This window comes from Canis lupus, chromosome 6 (assembly GCF_048164855.1).
Source record: "Canis lupus baileyi chromosome 6, mCanLup2.hap1, whole genome shotgun sequence".
Classification (NCBI taxonomy): Eukaryota; Metazoa; Chordata; class Mammalia; order Carnivora; family Canidae; genus Canis; species Canis lupus.
In genome coordinates, this window is record NC_132843.1 from 43,524,539 (window position 1) to 43,550,448 (window position 25,910).

At 38.9% G+C, this 25,910-nt stretch overlaps 1 protein-coding gene across 22 annotated transcripts in view; it reads right to left on the reverse strand.

Annotated features, from left to right (window-relative positions):
- The window catches only part of CDC42BPA (CDC42 binding protein kinase alpha), a 306,715-nt gene that overhangs the window by 118,823 nt on the left and 161,982 nt on the right, over positions 1-25,910 (reverse strand). For all 22 annotated transcript variants that reach the window (XR_012032812.1, XM_072830231.1, XM_072830229.1 and 19 more), the window contains 3 exons: positions 24,042-24,208; positions 15,216-15,338; positions 1,690-1,823 (listed from right to left, as the gene is read on the reverse strand). Coding sequence is in view for 21 of the 22 variants with exons in the window: in XM_072830231.1 (XP_072686332.1) it covers positions 1,690-1,823; positions 15,216-15,338; positions 24,042-24,208 (424 nt within the window). In the remaining variant the exon portion in view is untranslated. The remainder of the gene's footprint in view (positions 1-1,689; positions 1,824-15,215; positions 15,339-24,041; positions 24,209-25,910) is intronic.

A 25,910-nucleotide genomic window follows, 5' to 3' on the forward strand; every position in this document is an offset into this window, starting at 1 on the left:
ATATAATGTTACATTTGTTCTTTTATATGTATCAAATGAAAAAACTCTTAAAAGGAGTATCTGCTGCCTGTAGGATATTAAACAAATCACTTAAGATTTGTTACCAATATAATGTTACCTTTCAGCACTACCCTCCTCTCAAAATATACAAAAAGGATTTTTAATATTAAAACTTATTAAAATTGGCAAGATACTCATTACTATAAATCTAAATATCAGATTTAATCCTTTTTATGTTTTCTAAGTTTGGCTGAATAATCCCACCTTTAAATACATAATAATTAGTACTAATATTACCACATTATTAGAACAGATAGGACATGTTATGAATTAAAAATATTTTTAAATTGACTTTAAATTTAAATGGATCTGTATACAACACTGTAACTGTATTAAGAAAAAAGTAAAAATATACTAATCTAATTCAATTTAACTGTTATAGCTTTCTCTGTTAGTCTTTTTGATTATCTTCATCAGCAAATGTTGTTTTATTTTTAATTGCCTCCATTTCTTTACTGGCAGCAAGACTTTAAAATCTTTCCCCAAAAGAAATTCATTATATTATCAATTATATTCTGTATCATTGAATACTATTTATACTATGCCCTAAACCAATCATTTCTTTTTGGTGTTGGCTAGTATTAATTCCAACATTTTAAATTTGTTAATGAAAAGCAAAGTCCATACACTGAGTGATTCAGGTAAAGTATTCTTCTCTGGTGCTTGAATATTATTCCCTACTGGATGTGTTAGAGTGTCTTGGCTATTAACAAATTTTGCTGATGTTACAATGCTGTTTAAGTGTTACATACAGTTTTTATGAAAATAACTTTTGCCTGTTTATCCATCATTTGAAAAACAAATTGACATTTCAAAAAATAATTAAAACATTAAAGAATTTTTGTTATAATCTTTTAAGAATGTTTAGATCAGGGGATCCCTGGGTGGCTCAATGGTTTAGCACCTGCCTTTGGCCCAGGGCGTGATCCTGGAGTCCTGGGATCAAGTCCCGCATCAGGCTTCCTGCACAGAGCCTGCTTCTCCTTCTGCCTGTCTCTCTTTCTCTCTCTCTGTGTCTCTCATGAATAAATAAATAAAATCTTAAAAAGAAAAAGAATGTTCTTATCAAAATCACAATGAAAATATGCCTATATTTATTTTTCCATAGACACTAAAATATTTTACTATTTGCTTATTCCTTTTTAATATTTTTCAATTACATTTACTTTTAATCAAGTCCTTCAATTATTAACTTTTAAAAAGAATAAATGATTCTAAACTTTAAAATCTTGAGAATATAAAAGTTTCTTCATTGCCAGCTACTAATCAAATGACATACACCAAAATAATTGTTAAATTTTTACACCAATATTTTACAGACAGAATATACTTGTTGTAATTCACTAGGAAAGCTTTCAGTATACAATTAAACAAGGTTAAGAATCCAAAAGCATTGGGCAGCCCAGGTGGCTCAGCGGTTTAGTGCTGCCGTCAGCCCAGGGCCTGATCCTGGGGATCCAGGATCGAGTCTCACGTCAGGCTCCCTGCATGTAGCCTGCATCTCCCTCTGCCTGTCTCTGCCTCTCTCTTTCTCTCTTTCTCTGTGTGTCTCTCATGAATAAATAAAAATCTAAAAAAAAAAAAAAAGAATCCAAAAGCAGCTTTAACAATCTATCTACATATTTTTACCTTGTTTAATTCTTCCCTTTCTTGTTGAAGTGTTCTGATTTGTTTTTCATAAGCCTTGATTTGTCGAAAAGCATCATCTAACTCTCTCCTCACAGAGTTGGCTTCTTCAAGTTGTTGTTCCAAATGACTTGATTCTAAAAAGAGAAGATAGTAATTATTTTATTATTTGTATAAAAACAAATGTTTGAAACCAAGGATTTATACAACCAAATTTAAAAAAATAAAGTATTCTGAATTTGGTATTAGACTTATAGACACCACAAACCCCTATGACTATGACTCATAAATGTTTTTAGCAAGTTCACTGTAAAGCTGATGAGTAGCTAGTGCCACTATGGAGATGCGTAAGACTTGTGTGCAAAAGTGCCTTACATTTCTATTAGAAAAAGAAGTATAATATTTCAAAAAAAGTACCTTTAGAAACTTTAGAAAAAAGTTTATACTTTAGAAAAAGTTTGTACTTTAGAAAAAAAAGTATAATATTTCAAAAAAGTACCTTTAGAAACAATTAAAAGCTTAAAACTAACAAAAACAATAAAACAGTTTTCCTCTAAGGCAGGTTATTAGCATTTGTGTGGCTGATGTCAGGTTACTTGTAAGATGGCCATGCTTCTATTGGTTGCAGACCCCCAGCCCAGTTTCACTAGTGGTTATCTGAAGAACAAACTCTGACTTGTGAAAGCAAGTATTTGAAAACCTCTGATCTAGAAGAAGACACTGAGGCCCAACAAAGGGAATATCTAGCCTGAGGTCACATTGCTAAATGGGTATCAGAGCAAAGACTACAGCTCAGAACTCTGGCATCAACCTAACTGGGAAAGTAATGTTATTAAAGGTCACTTATCATCACTTCAGGAGAGTTATTAGGAAATGAAACAAAATTACTAATTTTAATACATGCTTAAATAAAATTTAATAAATTGATACAAAACATTCCTGGCATCAAAAGTAAATTAGCAAATTAAAGAACTGAAGCTCATAAAAACAGAGAAATCTAAACACATTCCTTGTGAATTTTTGTTCTCAGTATTTTCTATTCTATACAACCTTGTTACTCTTAGTGTCCTTTCCAGACAAGTAGCATTAGCATCCTCTGGGACCTTGTTAGAAATGCAGTATCCCAAGCCCCATCCCAGACCTAAATGAATCTGATCTGTATTTAACAAGATCCCCAAGTTTTACATATTCAAGTGTGGGAACAGATGCATAAAGTACTGCACGTTGTTGAGTTCAATGCTTTCAATAAATGAAGTAGTGATTATAATACATTAGGCCTACTGAAAAGAGCATTTCATGTGTATAGATAAGTCCTGTGGTCAAAAAGTCACTAAAATGCATTAGTGTATCATATACTAACTGGTGCTACACTGCTTAAATAATTTACTGATATTCAGTGCCCTAAACTCATAGATTTAGTAAGAGCTTATTTATCGTAGGTATTTTGAAAGTCTAGATACATTTATGGATACCACAGTTGTTTTTTTTTTTTTTAACAATTTTCAAAAATATCTGCAAAGTTGCATTTAACTAGTTTTCATTTTGTCTTAAAACTATGATTTTAGGGATCCCTGGGTGGCGCAGCGGTTTGGCGCCTGCCTTTGGCCCAGGGCGCGATCCTGGAGACCCAGGATCGAGTCCCACGTCGGGCTCCCGGTGCATGGAGCCTGCTTCTCCCTCTGCCTGTGTCTCTGCCTCTCTCTCTCTCTCTGTGACTATCATAAAAAAACAAACAAACAAACAAAAAAAAACAGCTTTAAAAACTATGATTTTAATGGTCTAAATAAATGTTTCACTTGAAGAATGTTTCACTAAAAGATCATTGATGCTTACTCTTAAAGATAACAGGGTATGTAGTCATACTCAGAAGTTTTTATTTTATCATTTTCTCAAATTTTGGCATTTCGTGTTGGAATTTTTCTGCCTATACTAACTTCTTTGAAACATTTTAAGTGCTTTTTTTCTTGAAGTTTTTAACACTGTAAAAACTTCCAACAATTTGTTATTTCTAACAATTTGGAGTCAAAATTTAGTAGGTGACGTGGCTAACTTCAATCCCATTTTATGGTTAAGGGCATTCTCCCTCTGAGAATGCCCACCTCCTTTCTTTTTTTTTTTTAATTTATTTTTTATTGGTGGTCAATTTGCCAACATATAGAATAACACCTAGTGCTCATCCCGTAAAGTGCCCACCTCAGTGCCTGTCACCCAGTCACTCCCACCCCCCGCCCACCTCCCCTTCCACCACCCCTAGTTCATTTCCCAGAGTTAAGAGTTCTGTCTCCCTTTCTGATATTTCCCACTCATTTTTTCTCCTTTCCCCTTTATTCCCTTTCACTATTTTTTTATATTCCCCAAATGAATGAGACCATATAATGTTTGTCCTTCTCCGATTGACTTATTTCACTCAGCATAATACCCTCCAGCAGTTCCACCCACGCCGAAGCAAATGGCCCACCTCCTTTCTGCACTCCGAAGAGCTCTTCCCCAGTTATGTTAAAGTTTTTTGCAAATTATTGAGTCATTTGCTTATCTCTTATTTCTGAAATCAGTGTTTCATAAAATTGCATTACATAAAAGTTTACAGCAAAATGATTCCATGGGACCACTTTGACAGCCTTCAAGGATGGTTGTCTTTTTTCAGTTTAGGTTAAATTCTAGTTTTATCCCAGCCATTTTACTTTGGCTGCTTTGCAATGGCGTTGTTAGGTATATAATAGGAATCTTATGTCACATTTTCATGTTTCACATAGAAAGGCTGAAGACAAACTCACTTGATTATTTATAAAATCTTCCAACATAAGAGAAGTAGAACACTTGTATTTGATATACACAGAATTTTGCATTTCCTAAAGATAAAAATCCCAAATCAAGAAAAGTCCAGAATGCACTAAACTTCACCAACCACTCTAAAATGGCTAAGGTACGGGAATGTTTACTTTCACTATAACAAACAGTGAATGGTTCAAAACTTTGTGAGAAATCCTCCAAGACTATCAAAAAAATATCTCATGCAACATGATGAACCATGCCATTTAGATGAATAATTAAAAAACAGTTTTAGTGAATAGAAGAAGCAGCACTAGCAAAGGGGGTTATTAGCTCATCCCAACAAAATGGTTCTTAACTCACTGCTGCTAATACAATCATCAGATTCAATCTCTTAGTAATAAGGATTTAATAATGGATCAACACACAGTAAATAAATTTTCTTTGCACTGTGTAGTGTGTAAGAAAAATAGAAAATAGAGTTTCTGCTTTGAAGGAGATGACCAACTCAGGAAGACAAGAGTAACACTCTTCAAATGATAAATGAAGCAGAAAATCAAATGTACACTGTGTGGCAGGTTATGGCAGTTCAGGGAATCACTCAGAGTGGAGTGTGGGTGTGCTCAGGGGAGTAGAACCACCAAGCACAACCACCCTGATCCACAAGGACACAGTGTCACAGCTTCTCCCTTATGCTCCTACTCCTAAAATAATCCATAACTCTTCTGAAATGTGAGGAGATCTGACTTTGAATCACAATGGGGGAAAACAGGTTCCTCTATTTTCGACCTCCTCCCTCCATTCACTATCTTTCTCCTTTACTTACATGATATAGGGAAGTGTGTGTGCAAGAGAGACAGCCAGACAGGGAGAGAGAGAAAGAGAGTTTAGTGTTGAAGAGACAGGACGTGGAGGCACAAACTACTCATCTCAAGGCAACAAAAGAAAGGGAGTTAAGATGTACATTACAGGTTATGAGAATTATTTTATTTAGGAAGAAACTATTTTCTCATGGAAAAATATTAAATGAGAGTATGAATTTTTATTTTTATCAGCAGATGGTCAACAAGTATGTACTTACTGACTGTTGGATGACACAAGGAAACTCTGTCTTACCCTCCTGGGAATTTAGAGTGGGATGAGGAAAGCAGATTTTAAGAAGAAATTGTAAGTAATTATAAACTTACTAAGTTTTCCAGGAGTTTAAATATTTATAAAACATTGCCATAGGGAAGAAAAAGATAGAAAGACACTGATGATGCATATTTGTTTACACAAAGATCCTGCTTAAGAAGTAGCTAGAGGAACATCATTTAGAAGGTGATTTGGACACTTTTCCTTTACAGCCACGACTATAGTTAGGGCCACTCATCAGGCAGGTCCCTAGGGAGCCTGTGCTCTATCTCTAGCTCTTACATCAACTATTTAAGGCAGCGTGGGTGTAATAATGAATGAGACACAGATAATAATCACCCTCAGCCTTATCACTATGCCTTTGGTACCTACTATAATTTTTGGTACAGAGTAGCAACTCCATAAAGAGGTTTATGGATTGAATTAAGAATGAATGAATGTTGCTGGTGGGAATGTAAATGGAAAACAGTATGGCAATTCCTTAAAACATTAAACACAGAATTTCCATATAAATTCAGGAATGCCACTTCTTGCTATATGCCCCAAAGAAGAGAAAGCAAGGACCTGAACAAATACAGGTACCCTCAGCATTATTTACAATAAACACAAGGGAGAAGCAATCCCAGCACTCATAAGCAGATGAATGAATAAACAAAATGGAGTATTTATACATACACAGTAGGATGCTGTTATTAAGGAAGGTCATTCTGACACCTGCTACAACATGGATGAATTTTGAATAGACTACACTAAGTGACATAAGCCAGCCACAAAAGCACAGATATTTTATGACAGCACGTACATGAGGTTCCTTGAGCTGTCAAATTCAGAGGAACAGAAAAGAGAATGGGATTGCCAGGGGCTGTGGGTGGGAGGAATGGGGAGCTGGCATCTGATGGGTGGAGAGTTTCCAAGTGGGAAAATGACAGGCCATGGAAACAGCAGATGATGGCTGTACAGCATGTGAATGTGTTTAATGCCACTGATCTGTTACTTAAAAGTGGTTAAAATGCTAATTTTTATGTTACTTACGTTTTACCTCAATAAAAAAAAAGGGTTTAAAAAAGAAAAGGGTTTAAAAACGGATGATACTGGAGAGATGGAATGGAATCATGGTGCAGAGAATAGCACCTGACCAAGAAAAGAGAGGCTGAGAAAGAAGAATACTAAAAAGAAGATTTCCCTTTCCCTCAATGTTGTTTTCACTGGTTCTGTCCCAGTCCCAGGAGAGGCTGAAACACACGGAGTGAAGAGCAGTCATGTATGCGTGAGCTCAGGGAGAAGGCAGGAGTAAAGAAGGAAATCCCAAGTGCCAGGAGTTCAATGGTAACCAATCTCCCCATTAGGAGGACTCTGGGCACTGCTGATTCGTACATAAGGGAAGAGTGAGGAGCTGTCTGTAGAGACACAACGTAGGAAGATGCCTCAGGATGCAGTCAGAGGTTTCCAAGAGCAAAGTTTCACTTAGTCACTCACTCATCCACAAACACCAACTTGGGTTTTGTTTTTTTTTTTTTTTTTAACATGTCAAGCAGTCTGCCACACACTCAGACACATCAGTGATGAAAAGGGTCAAAGTTTCTACTTTCAAGAAGCTTAGTCTAGCAGTGAGGTGATGGAAGTAAAGCAACATTCAAATAAAAAAGTCAGTGGTATAAAAAAAAAAAAAAAAAAGGGATCCCTGGGTGGCGCAGCGGTTTGGCGCCTGCCTTCGGCCCAGGGTGCGATCCTGGAGACCCGGGATCGAATCCCACGTCGGGCTCCCAGTGCATGGAGCCTGCTCCTCTGCCTGTGTCTCTGCCTCTCTTTCTTTCTCTCTCTGTGACTATCATTAAAAAAAAAAAAAAAAAAAAGTCAGTGGTAAAATATATCACAGAGGAGTGTGAATGTGCCAGGTAAAGAGTGTTCCCAGCAAACAAGCAAAAATGAATAAACGAAGAAGGAAGGGAGGAAGCAAGAGGGCATGGAGAAAGAAACGATATAAAACAACACAAAATATGTGAAAACCCTGAAGGTTAGCAAGCAGACTAAGACTACTTCACTATGGTGGCATAGCTGCTGGGCAGTAATAACAAGACTTGAAGCTGGAGAGGCAAATATGCTCAATAACGAAGGGCCTTGGAAAGAACACAGAAATTGTGAGGATCCTTGGAAGACATTTGATCATGTGTGCTGAAGCTGTGAAGTGACCAGATTTACACTTGAAGAGCTTACTCTAGGGACTTCTGCTTCCAGAAAGATGGAATAGATGCACTTCCCCTCTTCCCATCAAATTCAACTAAAACTCCTGGATATTAACATAAAACAAACATAAGAAAACTGAAATTTGGGGAGAAAAAAGATGACCGACAAGGACAAGGGAATGTGACACAGTGGTGTCGGGAATGTGGACCAACATGGTGGGATGTTCCCTGGGTTTTCTTTCTGATTTCTATTTCCCAGACGCAGAGCTACAGAAACCAGAAAGCCAGGAATGCCAACAAGCCCCAACAAAAGCCTACTCTTTCTACCCAAAGGACCAGGAAAAGAGCAAACCGCTAAGACAGAACACTTTCAGTAGACAGAACCATTCTACTCAGGTTAAATAGCACAGAGATAACTTGCCCCAGGAACACTTCTGTCAGCAAAGGACATGTGAGGAGCTATATTTCCAATCACATAAGGCTGGAACAAAGTGCCCCAACACGCTGTGCAGGTATCCAGAGGAGGACTGGTAAAGGGCCAGGATTTTCAACCCCACCAGTTGGTAACAAGACTGTCCCACATGTAGGGTCAGTGGAGACCACGTGGCCAACTAGCATGTCCGCCCCCACCAAGAGTAATGAGGTTCTCCACCGTCCCCACCCTGGGGTGGTGTCAGAAGAAGTGAGAACTTCCACCACTGCCCAGGGGTACTAAGGTCATGCCTACCACAGTGTCAGTAGAAACCAGATGGGGGCCTAGAACACCCCATTCCTTCCAGGAATAATGAGGAGACCTTCTTAGATGTGAAGGGAGGCCAAGTGGCAATACTGAGCTTTTTTTTACCTCAACCCGGCAATCCACCACTGCTGGAGGGGTGTCAAGGAGAAGCAAACTAAAAATGGAAGGTTTAAACAAAATCCAGAATCACTAATTGAAAATCACTCATCCTATCAGGAACCAGGAAAATTTCAACTTGAATGAGATTAGAAAATCAACGGATGCTGACACTAAAATAGTAGAGATGCTAGAAATATCTGACAAGGGGTGCCTGGGTGGTTCAGTCGGTTAAGCCTCCAACTCTTGATTTTGGCTCAGGTCATGATCTCAGGGTCTGAGACTGAGCTCCATGTCCAGCTCTGATGAGTGTGGAGCCTGCTTGAGATTCTCCTTCTCCCTCTGCCCCTCCCCCTGCTCACCTGCCCTCTCTCTCTAAAGCAAATAAACAAAATTTCAAAAAAGAAAACAAGAAATATCTGATAAGACATTAAAAAGTTATGATAAAAATGCTTCACTGAGCAGTTATGAATGTATCTGAAAGAAATTAACAAACAGAAGAGCCAAGTAAAGATACAGGAAATCTCAGCAAAGAAACAGAAGTTTACAAAAAAACAAAACAGAAATTTTAGAAATAAATAAGACAAAAATCTGGGTAGATGTATTCAACAGTACAAAGGAGGGATCAGAGGAATCAGTAAAATGGAAGATAACACAGTAGAAACTGGCCAATCTGAACAGCAGAGAAATAATGGAATGAAAACAAAAATGAACCAAGATTTGTGAGACCCAAGATTTGTGGGTTGATAACAAAAGATCTAACATCCATATCTTCAGAGTCCCAGAAAGAAAAGAGAGAGTAGGCAGGTCTGTAAAAGTGCTCAAAGAAGTTAGGTCTAAAAACATCCCAAATTTAGCAAGACACATAAACGTACAGATTTCAGAAGAACAAATCCCAAACCAAATAAACCCCAAAAAAATCCATGCAAAAACACACCATTACACATCAGAAAACTATAAAAGGAGAAGAACTTGCAAGCAACCAGAGAAAAACAATACTTTAGATAAAAGAAAAAATACTCAGAATGACAGTGAATTTCTCCTCAAAGACCAGGGAGTCCTAAGAAAGTTGTACAGTATTTTTCAGATGCTAAAACAAAATAACTATTAATCCAACACGCTATGCAAAAATATTCTTTAGTAATAAAGAAAAAATTAAGACATTCTCAGATGAATAAAGGCTAAGAGAATTTGCTGATAGCAGGGGTATCTTTAAAAAAATGGCTTAAGGAAATTATCTAAACAGAAAATAAATAACAGAACAAGTAGCTCAGCAAAATATCAGAAAGCAAGCAAGTGAGGATGGTATATAAAAATATGGGTAAATCCACAGGGATTTTTTTCCTCCTCTTAAGTTCTCTAAATTATATTTCACAGTTGCAGGAAATAGTATAACCTTGTCTGATGTGCTTCTAAAACATATAAAGAAAAAATACTTGGGATCCCTGAGTGGCTCAGCGGGTTTAATGCCTGCCTTCACAGCCCGGGGCATGATCCTGGAGTCCGAGGATTGAGTCCCATGTCGGGCTCCCTGCATGGAGCCTGCTTCTCCCTCTGCCTGTGTCTCTGCCTTTCTTGCTCTCTCTCTCTCTCTGTCTCATGAATAAATAAATAAAATCTTCAAAAAAAAATACTTAAAGCAATTATGCAATAAATAGGGAGCAATTGGTATCAACTTACATTGGTATCAGCTCGTTATAACTAAGGTATTTTGTGTTAGCCTCATGATAACCAAAAAGCAAACAACTATAGTAGCTATACAACAGATAAAGAGAAGGGAATCAAAGCATAATACTACAGAAAATCAAAAAAAAAAAAAAAAAAAATACTACAGAAAATCACCAATTTACAAATGAAGTCAATAAAAGAGGAAACTGAAAAACTCATAAAAATGTAGAGATTGAACAGAACACTCTCTGAATGTATCACAAAAAGAAATTAAAAGGGGAATTAAAATATATTTTTAACAAACAAAAGTGGACACACTATAAACCAAAACTTATGGAATATGGCAAAAGCAGTTCTAAAAAAAAGTTCATGGTAATAAACACCTACATTAAAAAATGAAAGATCTCAAACACCTAACTGTATATATCAAGCAGCTAGAAAAACAACAAACTAAACCTAAGTTAGCAGAAGAAAGGAATTAACAATGATCAGAGCAGCAGTAAATGAAATAAACACCAGGAAAACAAAAGAAAAGATTAATGAAACTAAGAGATTGTTTTGTGAACAGTCGAAATTGGCAAAATTTCGGCTAGACTAAAAAAAAGAGAAGACTCTCATAAATAAAATCAGAGGGGATCCCTGGGTGGCTCAGCAGTTTAGCGCCTGCCTTTGGCCCAGGGTGCGATCCTGGAGACCCGGGATCAAGTCCCACGCCGGGCTCCCAGCATGGAGCCTGCTTCTCCCTCCTCCTGTGTCTCTGCCTCTCTCTCTCTCTCTCTGTCTATCATAAATAAATAAATAAATCTTAAAAAAAAAAAAAATCAGAAATGAAAGAGAAAATATTTAAATGGGCAGCACAGAAATACAAAGATCCTAAGAGATTACTATGAACAATTACATGCCAGCAAACTGGGTAACCCAGAAGAAACTGATAAATCTTCAGAAACATAGAACCAAGTATGACCAAATTAGAATTAAAAAATCTGAACAAACCAATAATGAGTAAGAATGATGAAAGGAAACCCCAGGACCTGATGGTTTTATTGGTGAATTCTACCAAACATTTTAAAAAGAATTAATATCAGTCCTTCTCAAACTCTTCTAAAAAATGGAGGAGGAGGGAATACTTTCAAAGTCACTTTATAAGGCCAGCATTACAATGATACCACAGCCAGACAAGGGGTACCAACTGCAAAAATCAACAAGTGGGACTTCATCAAACTTACTTCTGAACAGCAATGGAAACCATCAACAAAATAAGGCAACCAACAGAAGGGAAAAAATAATTGCAAATCATATATCTGACAAAAATCCAATTTAAAAAATGGGCAAAGAATCTGAGTGGACATTTTTCCCAGAGAAGACATATAGATGGCCAACAGATACATGAAAAGATATTAACATCATAAATTACCAGGGAAATGAAAATCAAAACCACAGTCAAAGATCACCTTGCACCTGTCAGAATGGCTGTCACTCTAAAAATAAGAAATAACAAGCTCTGGCAAGGATATACATAAAAATGAATATTTGTGCACTTGTGCACTGTTGGAAATGTAAGTTGATGCAGCCACTTCGGAAACAGAAAGGGGGCTCCTCTATATTAAAAAATAGAACCACCACAGGATCCAGCAATTCCACTTCTGAGTATTTATCCAAAGAAAACAAAAACAGTGAATTGAAAAGATGTTTCGTACAGCATCATTCACAATAGTAAAGACACAGAAGCAATCTAACTAAATGTCCACGGACAGAGAAATGGGTAAAGAAAATGTGGGGCATATGTAGTGATATATTACTGAGTCATTGAAATGAATACCTTGCTAATTGCAACAACCTTGAGAGATTATGCTAATTGAAGTAAGTCAAAGAAAGACAAATACTGTATGATCTCACTTATATGTGGAATCTGAACTCAGAGAACAGATTAGTGGTTGCAAAGGCAGCAGGAACAGGGTGAGTTAAGGGGGAATGGTGATCAACAGGTACAAACTTCCTTAAATAATAAGTAAGTCTTGGAAATGTGATGTACAGCACAAGGACTATAGTTAATACTACCATACTACACATTTACAAGTTGTTAAGATAGTAGCTCTTAAAAATTTCTAATCACAAGAAAACAATTCTGTAACTATAGGTACTGATGGATGTTAGGTGGACTTCCTGTGGTGATCATTTCACAATACAAATATTGAATCATTATATGTACACCTAAAACTCATATAATGTTGTATGTCAATTATATCTCAATAAGCAAACAAAAAACCAAAAGAACAAAAACAAAGGCGAAAGAAAGAAAGAAAGAAAGAAAGAAAGAAAGAAAGAAAGAAAAAGAAAGAAAGCCAAAGACCAACATCTTTCACACATGCAGATGCAAAAATTCTTCACAAAATACTAGGAATAAAATTTAGTAATATATAAAAATAAACACCATGACCAGTGATGTGTATATTCCAGGGATATAAGTTTGGTTCAGTATTTCAAAATCAATCAATCTAATCCATCATATTAACAGGCTAACTAAAGAAAAAAAATCACATATTCACATCAATAAATGCAGAAAAAATATTTGACAAATTTCAACACCATTTGTGATAAAAACCCTGAGAGATATAGGAATATATGGGAACTTCTTACTTGGTAAAGAGCATCAATAAAAAAAAAAAAAAAAAAAAAAAAAAAACCCTAGCTAACATTACCGTGAATGCTTTCCCCCCTAAGAAAGCCAGGATGTCTGTTATCAGCTCTCTTCCTCAACATATGTTGCAAGTTCTAGCCAGTGCAATAAAAGGAAATAAAAAGCATAGAGATCAAACAGGCAAAAATACAACTGTTCCTGTTTGCAGATGCATGAAGATCAGCCCAGAAAATCCTAAGGAATCAATTAAAATAAAATAAAAACCCTCTTAGAGCTTAAAAAAAAAAAAAAAAAACCCTCTTAGAGCTAGTAAGAAAGATGGGCCTATGAGTAAGTCATCCCAATCCATACTACCTCTTTGAAGATAAATCACTGACAGTCCCAGCTGGTCTACTCCTTCTTCAGTGTCCAATAACTCTAACACATTCATTGCTATTGATGCTTTAGTGTTGATAGCAAAGCAAAGGATTCTGCTTATCATTTTCCTAATCTATCTTAATTTGGGGAAGATAAAGCTACAGAAATTTGATAAATGGATCTCTCTTAGGAAGGAGCCACTTAAAAAAAATAGAACAGCATAAATTACCAAATTCAAGAGCTCCATGTATATTCAAGCAAAGTATTAACAAGGCATTTTAAACAGTCCTTTTTATAAAAGAGACTCTATCAGATTCTTTCTTCTCCATCACTTATTTTGGTCTTAAAATGGTATTTCTGGAGGCCTAACTATCCTAGCTAAACTAGTACCTTTTCCTGTCTCTCTTCTTATACTTTGGTAAGGTGCCTTGCTTCTAAACCCTGCAAAAGGCTCCTATTACACTGAAAGAAAAAGCCAAGAACCTTTAACAGTCAGGCTCCCCAGACCTTTACTTCTCTAGTCTCACCTCCTCCACTCTCCCTTGCTTGTTCCTGCTCCAGCCATATTGTCTGTCCTCTGGTGTTTTTTTTTTTTTTTTTTAATTTTTTTTTAATTTTTATTTATTTATGATAGTTACAGAGAGAGAGAGAGGCAGAGACACAGGCAGAGGGAGAAGCAGGCTCCACGCACCGGGAGCCCGACGTGGGATTCGATCCCGGGTCTCCAGGATCGCGCCCTGGGCCAAAGGCAGGCGCCAAACCGCTGCGCCACCCAGGGATCCCTGTCCTCTGGTTTTAACTGCACTCATGAGGCACATTCTGACTCCAGGGCCTTTGCATTGGCTAGCTCTTCTGCCTGGAACATGTTTCCCATTTAAATGCATGGCTAAGCAGTCATCTTCTTCAAGGTTTTGTTCACATGTCACTTCCTCCATGGGGCTTACACCCAGACTACCCTACCGAAAATTACAGAATTCCTCATCTTCTACATTTGACCCATTCTCCTTATTCTGCTCTATTTTTAAGTATTTCCCACCTTCTAACATACTGTATCATGTACAAAGTTATACTGTTCCTGTTCTATGTCTGTTGTGAGGCTTCCACTTCAGCAAAAACAAAGATTTTTGTCATTTTGTTTGGTACCAAATTCCAAGAGCCTAAAACAACACCTGGCACACAGTAGATGCTCAAAAATACTTGTTGAATGAGCAGAATAAGTGCATGAATGGATGTAACAGACATCAACAGTTGCCCAAATTAATTTTAATTAAATCTCATCAATATGCTGAAAGTAACTATTACAGAGAAAATAAATTTTCACATGCCTTGATGTCAGCATACATGTAGTTCCCTTATCTACACTGTCCTTCCTCACTCCTTACACTCCTTCCCCTATTCATATATATGCTATGCCAGAAAAATCCCAACTAAATGTCACAAACTAATAGGTCTTCCAAAACATCATCTTTGTCAACTTAAACCATGGTTAGGTGCCCCTCCTAAGTACTCTCCATGTACCTATGCTTCTTTTTCTTATAGCTTTTTCATAGTATTGCAAAAACTATTTTTTCCCCAGATCAAAACATGAGCTCGTTGAAAGCAGAAACTTTTTTTTTTTTTTTTGAGAGAGAGACAGCACGCATGTGCAAGGGTGGAAGGCAAGAGGGAGAGGGAGAGAGAGGATCTTATGTAGGCTCCACGTCCAGCACAGAGACCAGTGCAGAGCTTAATCTTATGACCTGAGCTGAAATAAAGAGTTGGACGCTCAACTGACTGAGCCCCAATAGGCACCTCAGGCAGAAACCATTCTTACTTGCTCTTCCCTCAGTGCCACAGAGCTCCCATCACATAACACATGACAGGTACCCAATAAATGTTTTGTGTCAATAAAACATTTTTTGAAAAACCTACTCAACTGAATTAATAGTGAATCACAGAAATTTACCTCTTATTTGTTTCCTTAGGTTTTCAATTTCTTCTTTCAAGGTTTTTATTTCTAAATCTTTGCTTGCTGTTAGTGGGCCATCAGCAGTTGAATACTGTAGAGCTTGGACAGTCTGTGTTGACTCTTCAAAAAGAGAAGAACAGAAGAAAAAATGAGAAATATGGTCATACTTCAAGTTTTTAAAAACTAATATATTTATTTCTAGAGAAAAAAATGTAATTATACTGATCAAAACATCTACCCATTGACAAAAAGCATATAAATACATCACAATTAGGTCTCAAAAGTCCAATGCATGTTTTTTTAAAAGTATAATAGACATAGGAAAGGATCTGCCTACTAACGTGAGATTTTCTGTTTCAAACACTGCACATGCGTGTGCACACATACTCTCCCCTCTCTCAGAAAGAAGGAAGGAAGGAAGGAAGGAAGGAAGGAAGGAAGGAAGGAAGGAAGGAAGGAAGGAAGGAAAGAAAAAAGAAAGAAAAAGAAAGAAAGAAAGAAAGAAAGAAAGAAAGAAAGAAAGAAAGAAAGAAAGAAAGAAAGAAAGAAAGAAAGAAAGAAACCTAAGTTGGGAGTAGAAACAGGGAGATATAAAAATAGCCAGTTGACACGAGTAACAGCTACTTTTTCTCCTAGATTCCACCTCCTGCAGGACTTGGAGGTGGGTAGGCATCCTGGCTGCTCTTTGCTACTTCTGTCTACCCTGTAAATCCCAGTCTGCTAAAATGCCCATTACTTGTCTGCTGGAGTTATCATCTATTGTTTTTCTTACTCTGTCTTTGACTAACAATTTCACATATGGTTCACTGCCCTTCTTTTCATTACAACCCTTATTATTCTTAGTGAGTTTAACATCAAAATAGACAATCCATCCAACACTCTGGCTTCTTAGGCACACATATCCCCCATGTAGACACTGCTGGGGTTTTTGCCTTCCTGCTCATGAACCAAATGCAGGTATCAGGTTACAATGTGCATTGACAAGGTAGGCTGGCCAAATTGGAAGATAGTTTAAATCAATCATGGTGGACCCATTCTATGTTGCCAGTACTGGTTAAGAATTAGGGATGTGACCCAGTGAGTATTAATAGTTCCTTGAGAAGAAGTGCACCGGAAGGCTTCCTGGAAAGGTATAAATCTTCTACACAGTGAGAGATGAATGAAAGAAGTGAACCTGCTTCTTTTGGTCTTTACATGTGTGCAGACAAGAAGCCGGGAATTTTAGCAGTATGGTAGAATCATGAGAGGAAAGCCATGAGAATCATAGAGAAGCTAACCCCAGTATTGGCACAGTCTACTTCTAACTCCCTACATGAGATAATAAATCCTTATTATTTAAGAATTCTATGATTTGCAGCCTAAAACAACCTAGCTGGTTGACCCCTCTCCTGAAAAACCACCAAATCTACTGGTCACACTCTAGACCCGTGATTCTCACGTCGTCGGAACTTAGAAATGTGTATGTGTGTGTATAGAGGGGAGCGAGGGGTGTTGACACTGGTGTAGCTAGGAGATGGCTAAGTGTATTCAGTGTCTGGGAACCAAGAAAGCTCAGTATCTTACAAAATGTGGAACAGTCTCCCCCATCAAAGAATCTCCTTGCCCCAAATGCTAGCAGTTCACCTAGTGAGAAATGCTACTGTACAATTTTCCATTACTTAAAAACTATATATGGCCTCCTAAATCTTGATTTCAAGTACATCATTCTCTATCTCTTATCTTTACAGGTGCTTACTCCAGGGATCACTTCAGCGATGCTTCATTCCCACCAAGAGATCAAATCCACTGTCCTAAGGTTAATCAGTTTTTTTCTCTTTTCTTCCTTACTTACCCAGGTTGGATTCCATGGTCTATCACTACAATACCTGCTTTGTGCACAGACCTTGCACCTCTTTGACCTCTTCTCCTCCATTACACCCACCCTAGAAGGCCCCAATCTTGGCTGACTCTGACTCTCTGACTTGTGCTCCCACCCTAGAAGCTGACAAAGTGGCTGAAGAAAACAGTCACCTCAAATTCAGGTCTACTGGCATCAAACAGCTTGGCATGACTGGCAGTCCTCGGCTGTGTCCCTAGACCATTTATTCGTTCCACATATTCTCTTTTTCTTGTCAATAATCTAATACAATCCCCACTTTCCTCATTCTCAGCTGATGATCTTGCTCTGTATTTGATTTGGCATCTGTCTCCTCAAAGTAGAATGTAAGCACTGCATTGGCAAGTATTTTTCTCTTTTTCTGCTCACTGTTACCTCCCTAGTCATGTGTAGAACAGGCCCTGGGTCATCAGTGTTCAAAAAATAGCTGACAAATGCATGAAGCAGCTTGAATGAAAACCTATGCCACTGCATGAAACAGGAGTTAATACAAAAAGGCAATGATCCCACATTTTCATTATGCTTGCTTTGTGTAAATGATACCAATCACAGATAATGATAGTTTCTAAGAACATGATAATTCAAAACATCAAAAAAGCCTGGTATATAAGAATTTCTCATTCAGAATAGGAAGGAGTAGGAAGCACCTGGTCTATCACTCCAACCACAAAAAGTAAAAATATGTAACTTGCAAAAATCTTATTTTTAAAGAAGTCATGTATCTAAGAAGGCAAAGAGGACCAAGTACAATAAAACAAAGGGATGGACCTTCTGAGGTGGGAACTCTGGCAGCTGCCTCTGACGTCTGAATTTTACCCAATTCTGTAAGCAGGCTTAGACTCTAAGTTGCCCTAAATTGAGGAATATCATGCTGGAATAAAAACACAGGACAACTTCTGGAGAATGGGTGGGGCTGCCGAAATATTTTGGAAACTTTGAGATCCCTAAATATGTGGTGCTATTTTCATTGTGGTGCATTTGTTGTATCTGGAGAACTGCATAGGAAGTTAGTAGCTTCTAAAATTCAGACTGAAGTCTCCTCCAGTATTACAGTATTTCAGAAATAAAAGTCTTGCTCAAGGAAGAGAGTCTGTCTCAAATACATGGTCAGTCTCCCCATCAACACATTTGCCAGATAAAGAAATGGCATGAGGTAGGAGACATAAGGGCAGAATAAATTTTCCACAATTGACAGACTGAGGAAGAGAGAGCCCCAGCCAGGCTTTGTCCAGATCTCCTTTTGTGGTATTTGGAAACCAAAGGTAGGCTGAGTTCTGAAAACTGCAAACCAGCCTTGTCCTAGCTCCATTCTGGGTTAGACAGAGCGCCAGGAGAAACTAAAAACTTGTGCTATGGCGCCACCTTCTGGAAAACAAAACAAAGGCTTCTGATTGACAACCTGCTGAACCCTCCCTTAGAATAGAATCCAGGGGGGAAAACTACCTAAACAGGAAAGCTGTTTGCTAGCAAACTCTAAATGTGACAGCACAGGTACATTTCATGATACATTATGGAAAAAAAAATCACAGTAATAAGGTCTCACAAAAAGAAAAGGACTATTCTCCAGCAATCAATTTCAAAGACACGAAACACGGTGTTCTCACTGATAAAAGATTCAAAAATAGCAGTTATAAAGAGATTCAATGACCTACAAGAAAACTCAGAAAAGCAATTCAATGAACTCAGGAATAAAATTAATAAAAGTTGTTAAAATTCTGAGAAAAAACAAGAATTGTGGAGCTGAAGGACTCAATATATGAGATGAAGATGCCCTAGAAAGCACTAGAGAGAGTAGATGGGATGGAAGGGAGACTCTGTGAGGAAGAACTGAGATTTTTTAAAAGCGAAGAAATGCTACAAGAGTTATTCTACTCCATTAGACAACCAAGCATAAGGAAAATGGGGATACCACAGGGAGGGTTATATAAGACATAATAGTTGAGAACTTCCCAAAACTAGGGAGAGAACTAAACACACAAGTCCACACACCTAAACAGAACACCTTCCTAACTCAATATAAAAGGACTTTCACTAACACATCTTATAACGATACTGTCAAGAGTCAATGGTAAAGAATGTTAAAGGCAACCAGGGAAAAAGGATGTGATGTACACTCATGAGAGTATCAGCAGATATCTCAGCAGAGACTACAGACCAGGAGAGAGGGGAATGACACATCCAAAGGACTGACATAAGCACCCAGGCCAAGAATATCCCATCCAGCAAAGCTATCCTTCCAATATGAAGAGAGATAAAGGCCAGACAGACAGACAGTAGCTGAGGGGGTTCACCATCACCAGGCCTGCCTTACAAGAACTGTTGAAAGGAGCTCTTAAAACTGAAATGAAAAACTGAAAGCACAGAAAATTCTGATGAAGATGATAAACATTCAGAATTAGAAAACTGTGACTCCATTTCAGAACAGTGTTACATACCTAATTGTAGCAGAAATGCTAAAGGAAAGGGGTATTAAAAATATAACTCGTGTCCCTGGGTAGCTCAGTTGGTTAAATGTCTGTCTTTGGCTCAGCTCATGATCTCTGGGTCCTGGGATCGAGCCTCAAGTCAGGCTCCATGCTCAGCAGGGAGTCTGCTTCTCTGTCTTTGCCCCCCCCCCCCCGCCCCCCGCCCCTTGCTTGGGTTCTCTCTCTCTCTTAAAAAAATAACTTTAACTATCATAATTTGGTAACAAATTCATAGCAAAAAAAGAGATAAAATTGTGACACCAGATATATAAAAAAGGAGTCATAAAAGGATGGAACCTTTATAGGTGAATAAAGGTAAGTTGCTTTCAGCAGAGAAAGGATTGGTTTATCTAGGAGACATTTTATACTAACCTCATAGTTAACGCATGGCAAAAATTGAGAGCAGAAACACAAAACATAAAAAAAGGGAAAAGAAGCAAATCACCACGGAAAACCACCAAACGGCAAAGGTAGAGAGAAACAAAAGTTAAAAAGAAACAATGGAAAGACAAAATAACCAGAAGGCAAAAGATAAAATGGCAATAGTAAGTGCTTAAATAAATATCAATACTCACCCTGAATGTAAATGGATTGAATTCCCAATGAAAAGGCACAGAGTGGCTGGATGTATTAAAAACAAATAAACAAACAAAAACCCCAGGAGGTGCCTGGGTGTTTCACATAGTTAAGACCCTACTCCTGATTTCAGCTCAGGTCATGATCTCAGGGTCATGAGATGGAGCCCTGTGCTCGGCATAGAGCCTGCTTAAGATTCTTTCTCCTTCTCCCTCTACTCTTCCCCCTCCCCTTGCTTATGCATGTGCACACTCTCTCTCTAAAAAACAAACAAACAAAAACAAGACCCAAGTATATGCTGCTTAAAAGGACATTCATCGGCTTGGAAGATATACATAGGCTCGAAGTGAAGGGATGGAAGATAATATTCCAAGTATTCAAGCAAGTGAAAATCAAAAGTGAGAACAGCCATACCTACATCAAACAAAATGGACTTCAAGCCAAAAATGGTAATGAGACAAAGATCATTTTATACTGATAAAGGCATCAATATATTAAGAAGATATAATAATTATAAATATATACACTCATGACACCCAAGCACTGGAATATATTCAGCAAATACTAAGAGATCTTAAGGAAGAAACAGACAGTACAGTAATGGTAGGTGGCTTCACTACTCCACTATTAGTAATGGATGAACCATCCAGACAGAAAATCAGCAAGGAAATGTTGCAATCGGACCCTACTTTAGAACAAATGGACTTAACAGGTATTACAGAACATTCTACCCACCACCAGCATAATACACATATTTCTCAAGTGCACACAGGACATTCTTCAAGACGGATCATATGATAGGACATAAGAAGAAATTATATCATCTTTTCTGACCATGATGGTATGAAATTGAAATCAACAAGAGGAAAGTGAGATCTACAAATATGTGGAAATTAAATAATTCTAAACAACCACTGGGTCAACGGAGAAATCAAAAAAGACATAAAAAGTTTCTCAAATGACAACAAAAATACAACATACCAAATCTGTGGAATGGATGGATTAAAGCAGTTCTGAGAGAAAGTTCAAGCAACAAATGTACATATTAAGAAATTAGAAATATTTCAATTAATCTAATTTGCACTTCAAGGAACTAGAAAAAGAATAAATTAGCCCAAAGTGAGCAAATGAGAAGAAAAAATAAGGTTCAGAGCAGAAACAAATAAAACAGAGGCCAGAAAAACAACAGACCACAATGAAATGTTACAATGCTCATACCTGTCAGAACAGCCATCAAGAAGAAGACAAGAGATGACCTGTCATAGGTGCTGACAGGGATGTAGTGAAAAGGGAATCCTTGTATGCAACTGGTGGGAATATCAACTGGTCCAAACACCACTGAAAACGTTATGAAGTTTCCTTAAAAACTTAAAAATTGGGCAGCCCAGGTGTCTTAGTGGTTTAGTGCTGCCTTCAGCCCAGGGCATGATCCTGGAGACCTGGGATCAAGTCCCACGTAAGGCTCCCTGCATGTAGCCTGCTTCTCTCTCTGCCTGTGTCTCTCTCTCTTTCTCTCTCTGTGTGTGTGTGTCTCACGAATAAATAAAATCTTTAAAAAGAAAACTTAAAAATTGATCTGCCAGATCATCCAAAAATTCCACCTCTGGTTATATACTCAAAGGAAATGAAAGCAGGGTTTCAAAGAGATATATGTGCCCCCATGTTTACTGAAGCATTATTCACTAAAACCAAGATATGGAAACAATCTGAAGGCCCATGGGGGCATATGTCCACAATGGAATGTTATTCAGCCATGAGAAAGGACAGTATCCTGCCATTTGTGACAATACAGATGGATGGACCATGAGCACACAACGCTCAGTCACAGAGAGAAAGATAAGCACACTCATATATGAGATCTAAAAAACTTGTGAAAAACAAAGAGTAGAGTAGAACTGTAGTTACCAGGGGACAGGGCAGGAGTGGGGGGATAAGACTGATCTCGTCTAAGGGTACCAACTCACAACAGGTAGTAAATAAGTCACAGAGATCTAATGCAGTGTCATAATATGGACAAAAACACTATACACAGGGGTACACACATTATCTAATGTGACAATCTCATTACGGTATACAAACATATCAAATTAACAAGTTGTATATCTTAAATTTACACAATGACATATGGTAAAGACATTTAATTAAAAATCAAAACAAACAACTTGCAAGGAAGAAGTAATACACATACACAAAAAAAGAAGTAATACACATGCACAGATCTTAGCAACTTATTGAAAAATAGAAAGCAGTCTGTTTTACTGACGTCTGTAGTTTTTTTCTCTACTGGTATACCAGCAAAACTTTATTGTAAAACTTTGACTCTTTCTCTCTTAAAAGCTACAAGCTTTTTGATTATTTATACATACATTCCTTCATTCACAAAAGAAGTAAAATAAATTGTATGTTATGTCCTTTATTCTGGAGAAAATACAGCAGGAAAGGGGGACAGGACAGTAAGTGCTGGAGATAAAGCAAGATTAGGTTTCAAACAGAGTGGTCAGGGAAGGCCTCACTGAAAGGTAACACTCGAGGAGAAGCCTGAAGGAGGTAAGGGAATGAATCATGTGAACACCAAAGGAAGAAAATTTAAGGCAGGGCAATAGATGGGTCAAAGGCCCTGAGGTGGGGACATGCCCAGTTTGTGGAAAGAACAGCCAAGGAACCCAGGGTGGCTGAAACAGAAAGAGCAATGGGAGAAGAGGGAACAAGGTAAGGTGAGGGAAGCAGCTAGAAAGCTATTAAGAGAAGGCAGGAGACAGTGGTGGTGATGTGAACAGGGTGGTAGCTGCAGAGTGAGCAGTGATCAGACTCTGGATCTTCTGTGACGGCAGAGCTGCTTGGGTTTGCTGGCAGATGAGTCATGAGGTGTGACACAAGGAGAGGGCTTAATGATGCCTGGAAGGTTGTAGCTCTCAGCAGTCAGAAACTGGACAACTCTGCAGGGCCTGGACATTCAGAGGTCAGAGAGTCCAGGAAAACTCAGGAAGCAAGACAGAGTAACTGGTTTGTAAGGAAAAAGAAAACCAGGAGATTCAAGTGTCCCAGAAGCCAAAAGCAGAAAGAGCTGTCAGGAGGGGGACAAACAGCTCAGTCAGAGGCTGACAGGTAAGAAGGTGCAGCCTGAGAAATGCTCCCTGAGAGTCGCCTGGAGACTCATGCAGGTCAATCAGAAGTGCCACCAGTCAGTACCTGGCCTGCCCCAAGTACAGGACCTCCAGACACGTGGTTGCAGGCACCTTAGCAGGCAAGGGAGTGGGACAGACAGAGCAATGGACATGAGGATCCATCGAAGGTTGGCACGAGGCATAGGTGACAGTGTAGCTGAAGGAAGGCAGGAGGTGCCTGGAACTAGCCCACTACCAACAGGAAAAGATGCAGGGCTTGCTTGAAATGGAGACTCATAAAGAATCTCAGATACTGCAATGTCAAGACCCAAGGAGATGAGGTCAGGCAGAGGACAAGATTCTTGGACGTGTAAGGGACCAAGAGAAGTCATGTGCAGTTTCCAGTCACCAGGTATCACAACAGGAGTGCTCGTGCAGAGAAGGCCAGTGTTTGCCAGGAAGTTGTGCTTGCCAGGCTAAGGAAATAAGACCGTGACACAGAGCGCTACCCTGGATGGGAAGGGCTCCTTTCTCCCAATGAGCCCCATCTCCTTCTCCCAGGGGGGTGTTCCCAGGCACACATACCCAAGGAGAGATGATCGATGTGTTGTGTGTGGGTTACTGCTCATATCATGAGTCTACATAAACAGTATTACTTTGTATTCTGCATAAGTGTCTTCAATTGCATGTGTTTCACCTTCATACAAAAATCTCAAGATACAACGACCCCCCATAATCAAGAGTTCTTCAAACTCTGAGTCCACCCCCCAAAGGGAAGACGCCATCGTTATAACATACTTACCTTGAAGCTTCCGACTCAGCTCCAGCTTCTCCTGTTCGAGGCGCTTAATTCTCCTCTCATATGCCTCAGTGGCCAGGTTGTTGTCTAGAGTCCGCTGGACACTGACGTCAAGGTCCAGGGACGCAGGACCAGCCGTGACCCGTAAACAGCTCCGATCAGAAAGAACACTGAAGAAACAGACAAATGTGAGTTCACACAGAAGAGAAAGTCCGAAGAAGCAAAGAGAGCCTCCTGCAGCTGTTTGTTTAAAACATGGACTTTAATACCTAGCTACAGGTAGCCATCTCAGGAGACAGGAAAACACACTGTTGGCAAAACTCAACACAAACCACTTTTTAGAAGCATTTTTTAAAAATGAGAAGTAGTCCCAATTATTTTTTTATTTCAATAACTGCATATTATAAAATGATGTTCACTGAAAACAAGGTGACCACGTAAGTGAAACAGGAGTCAGAAGCACACACATGGTCCTCTTCATCAGAATTTGGACTCAAAAGTGAAATGCTTCCTTTAATTCAATACAATTTAGCTAAAAATATTTGAAGTGCTGGACACTGAGCAGTGAGCAAAACTGGCACTTGCCCGATTTACAACTTATGCTCCCATGACAGAGACAGAGAAAAATAAAATAAATAAGCAAAATATTCAGGGCATCAGATGGTGCTGAATGCTAGGGAGAAAAGCTGCAGAGGAGAGGTGAAGTATGAGGGGGAAGAAATAAATCTAGAAAAAGTGGCCAGGAGGCTATCACTCAGAAAGGAATGTTGAATAAAGTCAGGAGGGAGGAAGGGGACCAACCCAGGGAATAACAGGGGGGAAGAGCATTCCAGGCAGATGGAACAGAAGTAAAAGCCCTGAGACAAGAGTACGTCTGACATGTTCATAGGCCAGAAAGAGATGTATGCGGCTCGAGTGCAATCAGCAAGGTCAAGAGTAATGGGAAACAGAAAGATAAAGTGAGCCAGTCATGCAGGGTCTTGTTAAGAATGTTGGATTAAGATACAAGCCACTGGAATTGGGGGGCAGTGGGGATTCATCCTGAACAGGGAAGTGACACGTTCTGACTTTTTCTTTTTTAAATTTTTTTTTTTTTTTCAGAGAGAGAGAGAGAGGCAGAGACACAGGCAGAGGGAGAAGCAGGCACCATGCGGAAAGCCCGATGTGGGACTCGATCCCGGGTCTCCAGGATCACGCCCTGGGCTGCAGTCGGCGCTAAACCGCTGAGCCACCTGGGCTGCCCCTGACTTATCTTTTAGCAGGACCAGACAGGTTCAGAGAAATCTAAGAGACTAGATTATAAACATGTGAAGGAGATAGTTCAGAGAGATTTTAAGTAGGAGAGAGCAGAAGGGTCTCACAGTCAGAGGGCAACAGCAAGTATCTGGGAATGCACCACAGTATAAATGGAAACGGACCCAAGACTAAGCCGTGGGGCACAAGAGATCAGGAGATCAGAAGGCATCAGATGCAGAGACAGAGAAGGAGCGGCCAGAAAGGTAAGAAGTCAGGCAAGTGCTCTGGAAGCTAAGAGATGGAAGTGTTGTGATGGGAAGAAGCCACAACAAACCAGATGAGACAAGTGAGACAGGGCTGACTGGGAGTCCCTCCACCCCCAGTATCATCCACACAGATGAGTGCTCAGGGCCAGAGGCAGGCAGGTGATAGACGTGCAAAGGAGCCTGTGAAAGCTGTCTGCCTCAACCTCTCCATGCAAGAAGAAGTGAGATCAGGAGACAGCAGGGTAAGAGGTTTCAGAGGCAAGTAGAGAGTATGGAACAGTTGTCCAGGAGAGCAGGAGAGTGAGCACAGGCAGCAAAAAGGGTGCTGGTAATCATGAACATGGAAGGTGAGACTAATAAGAATGGTCAG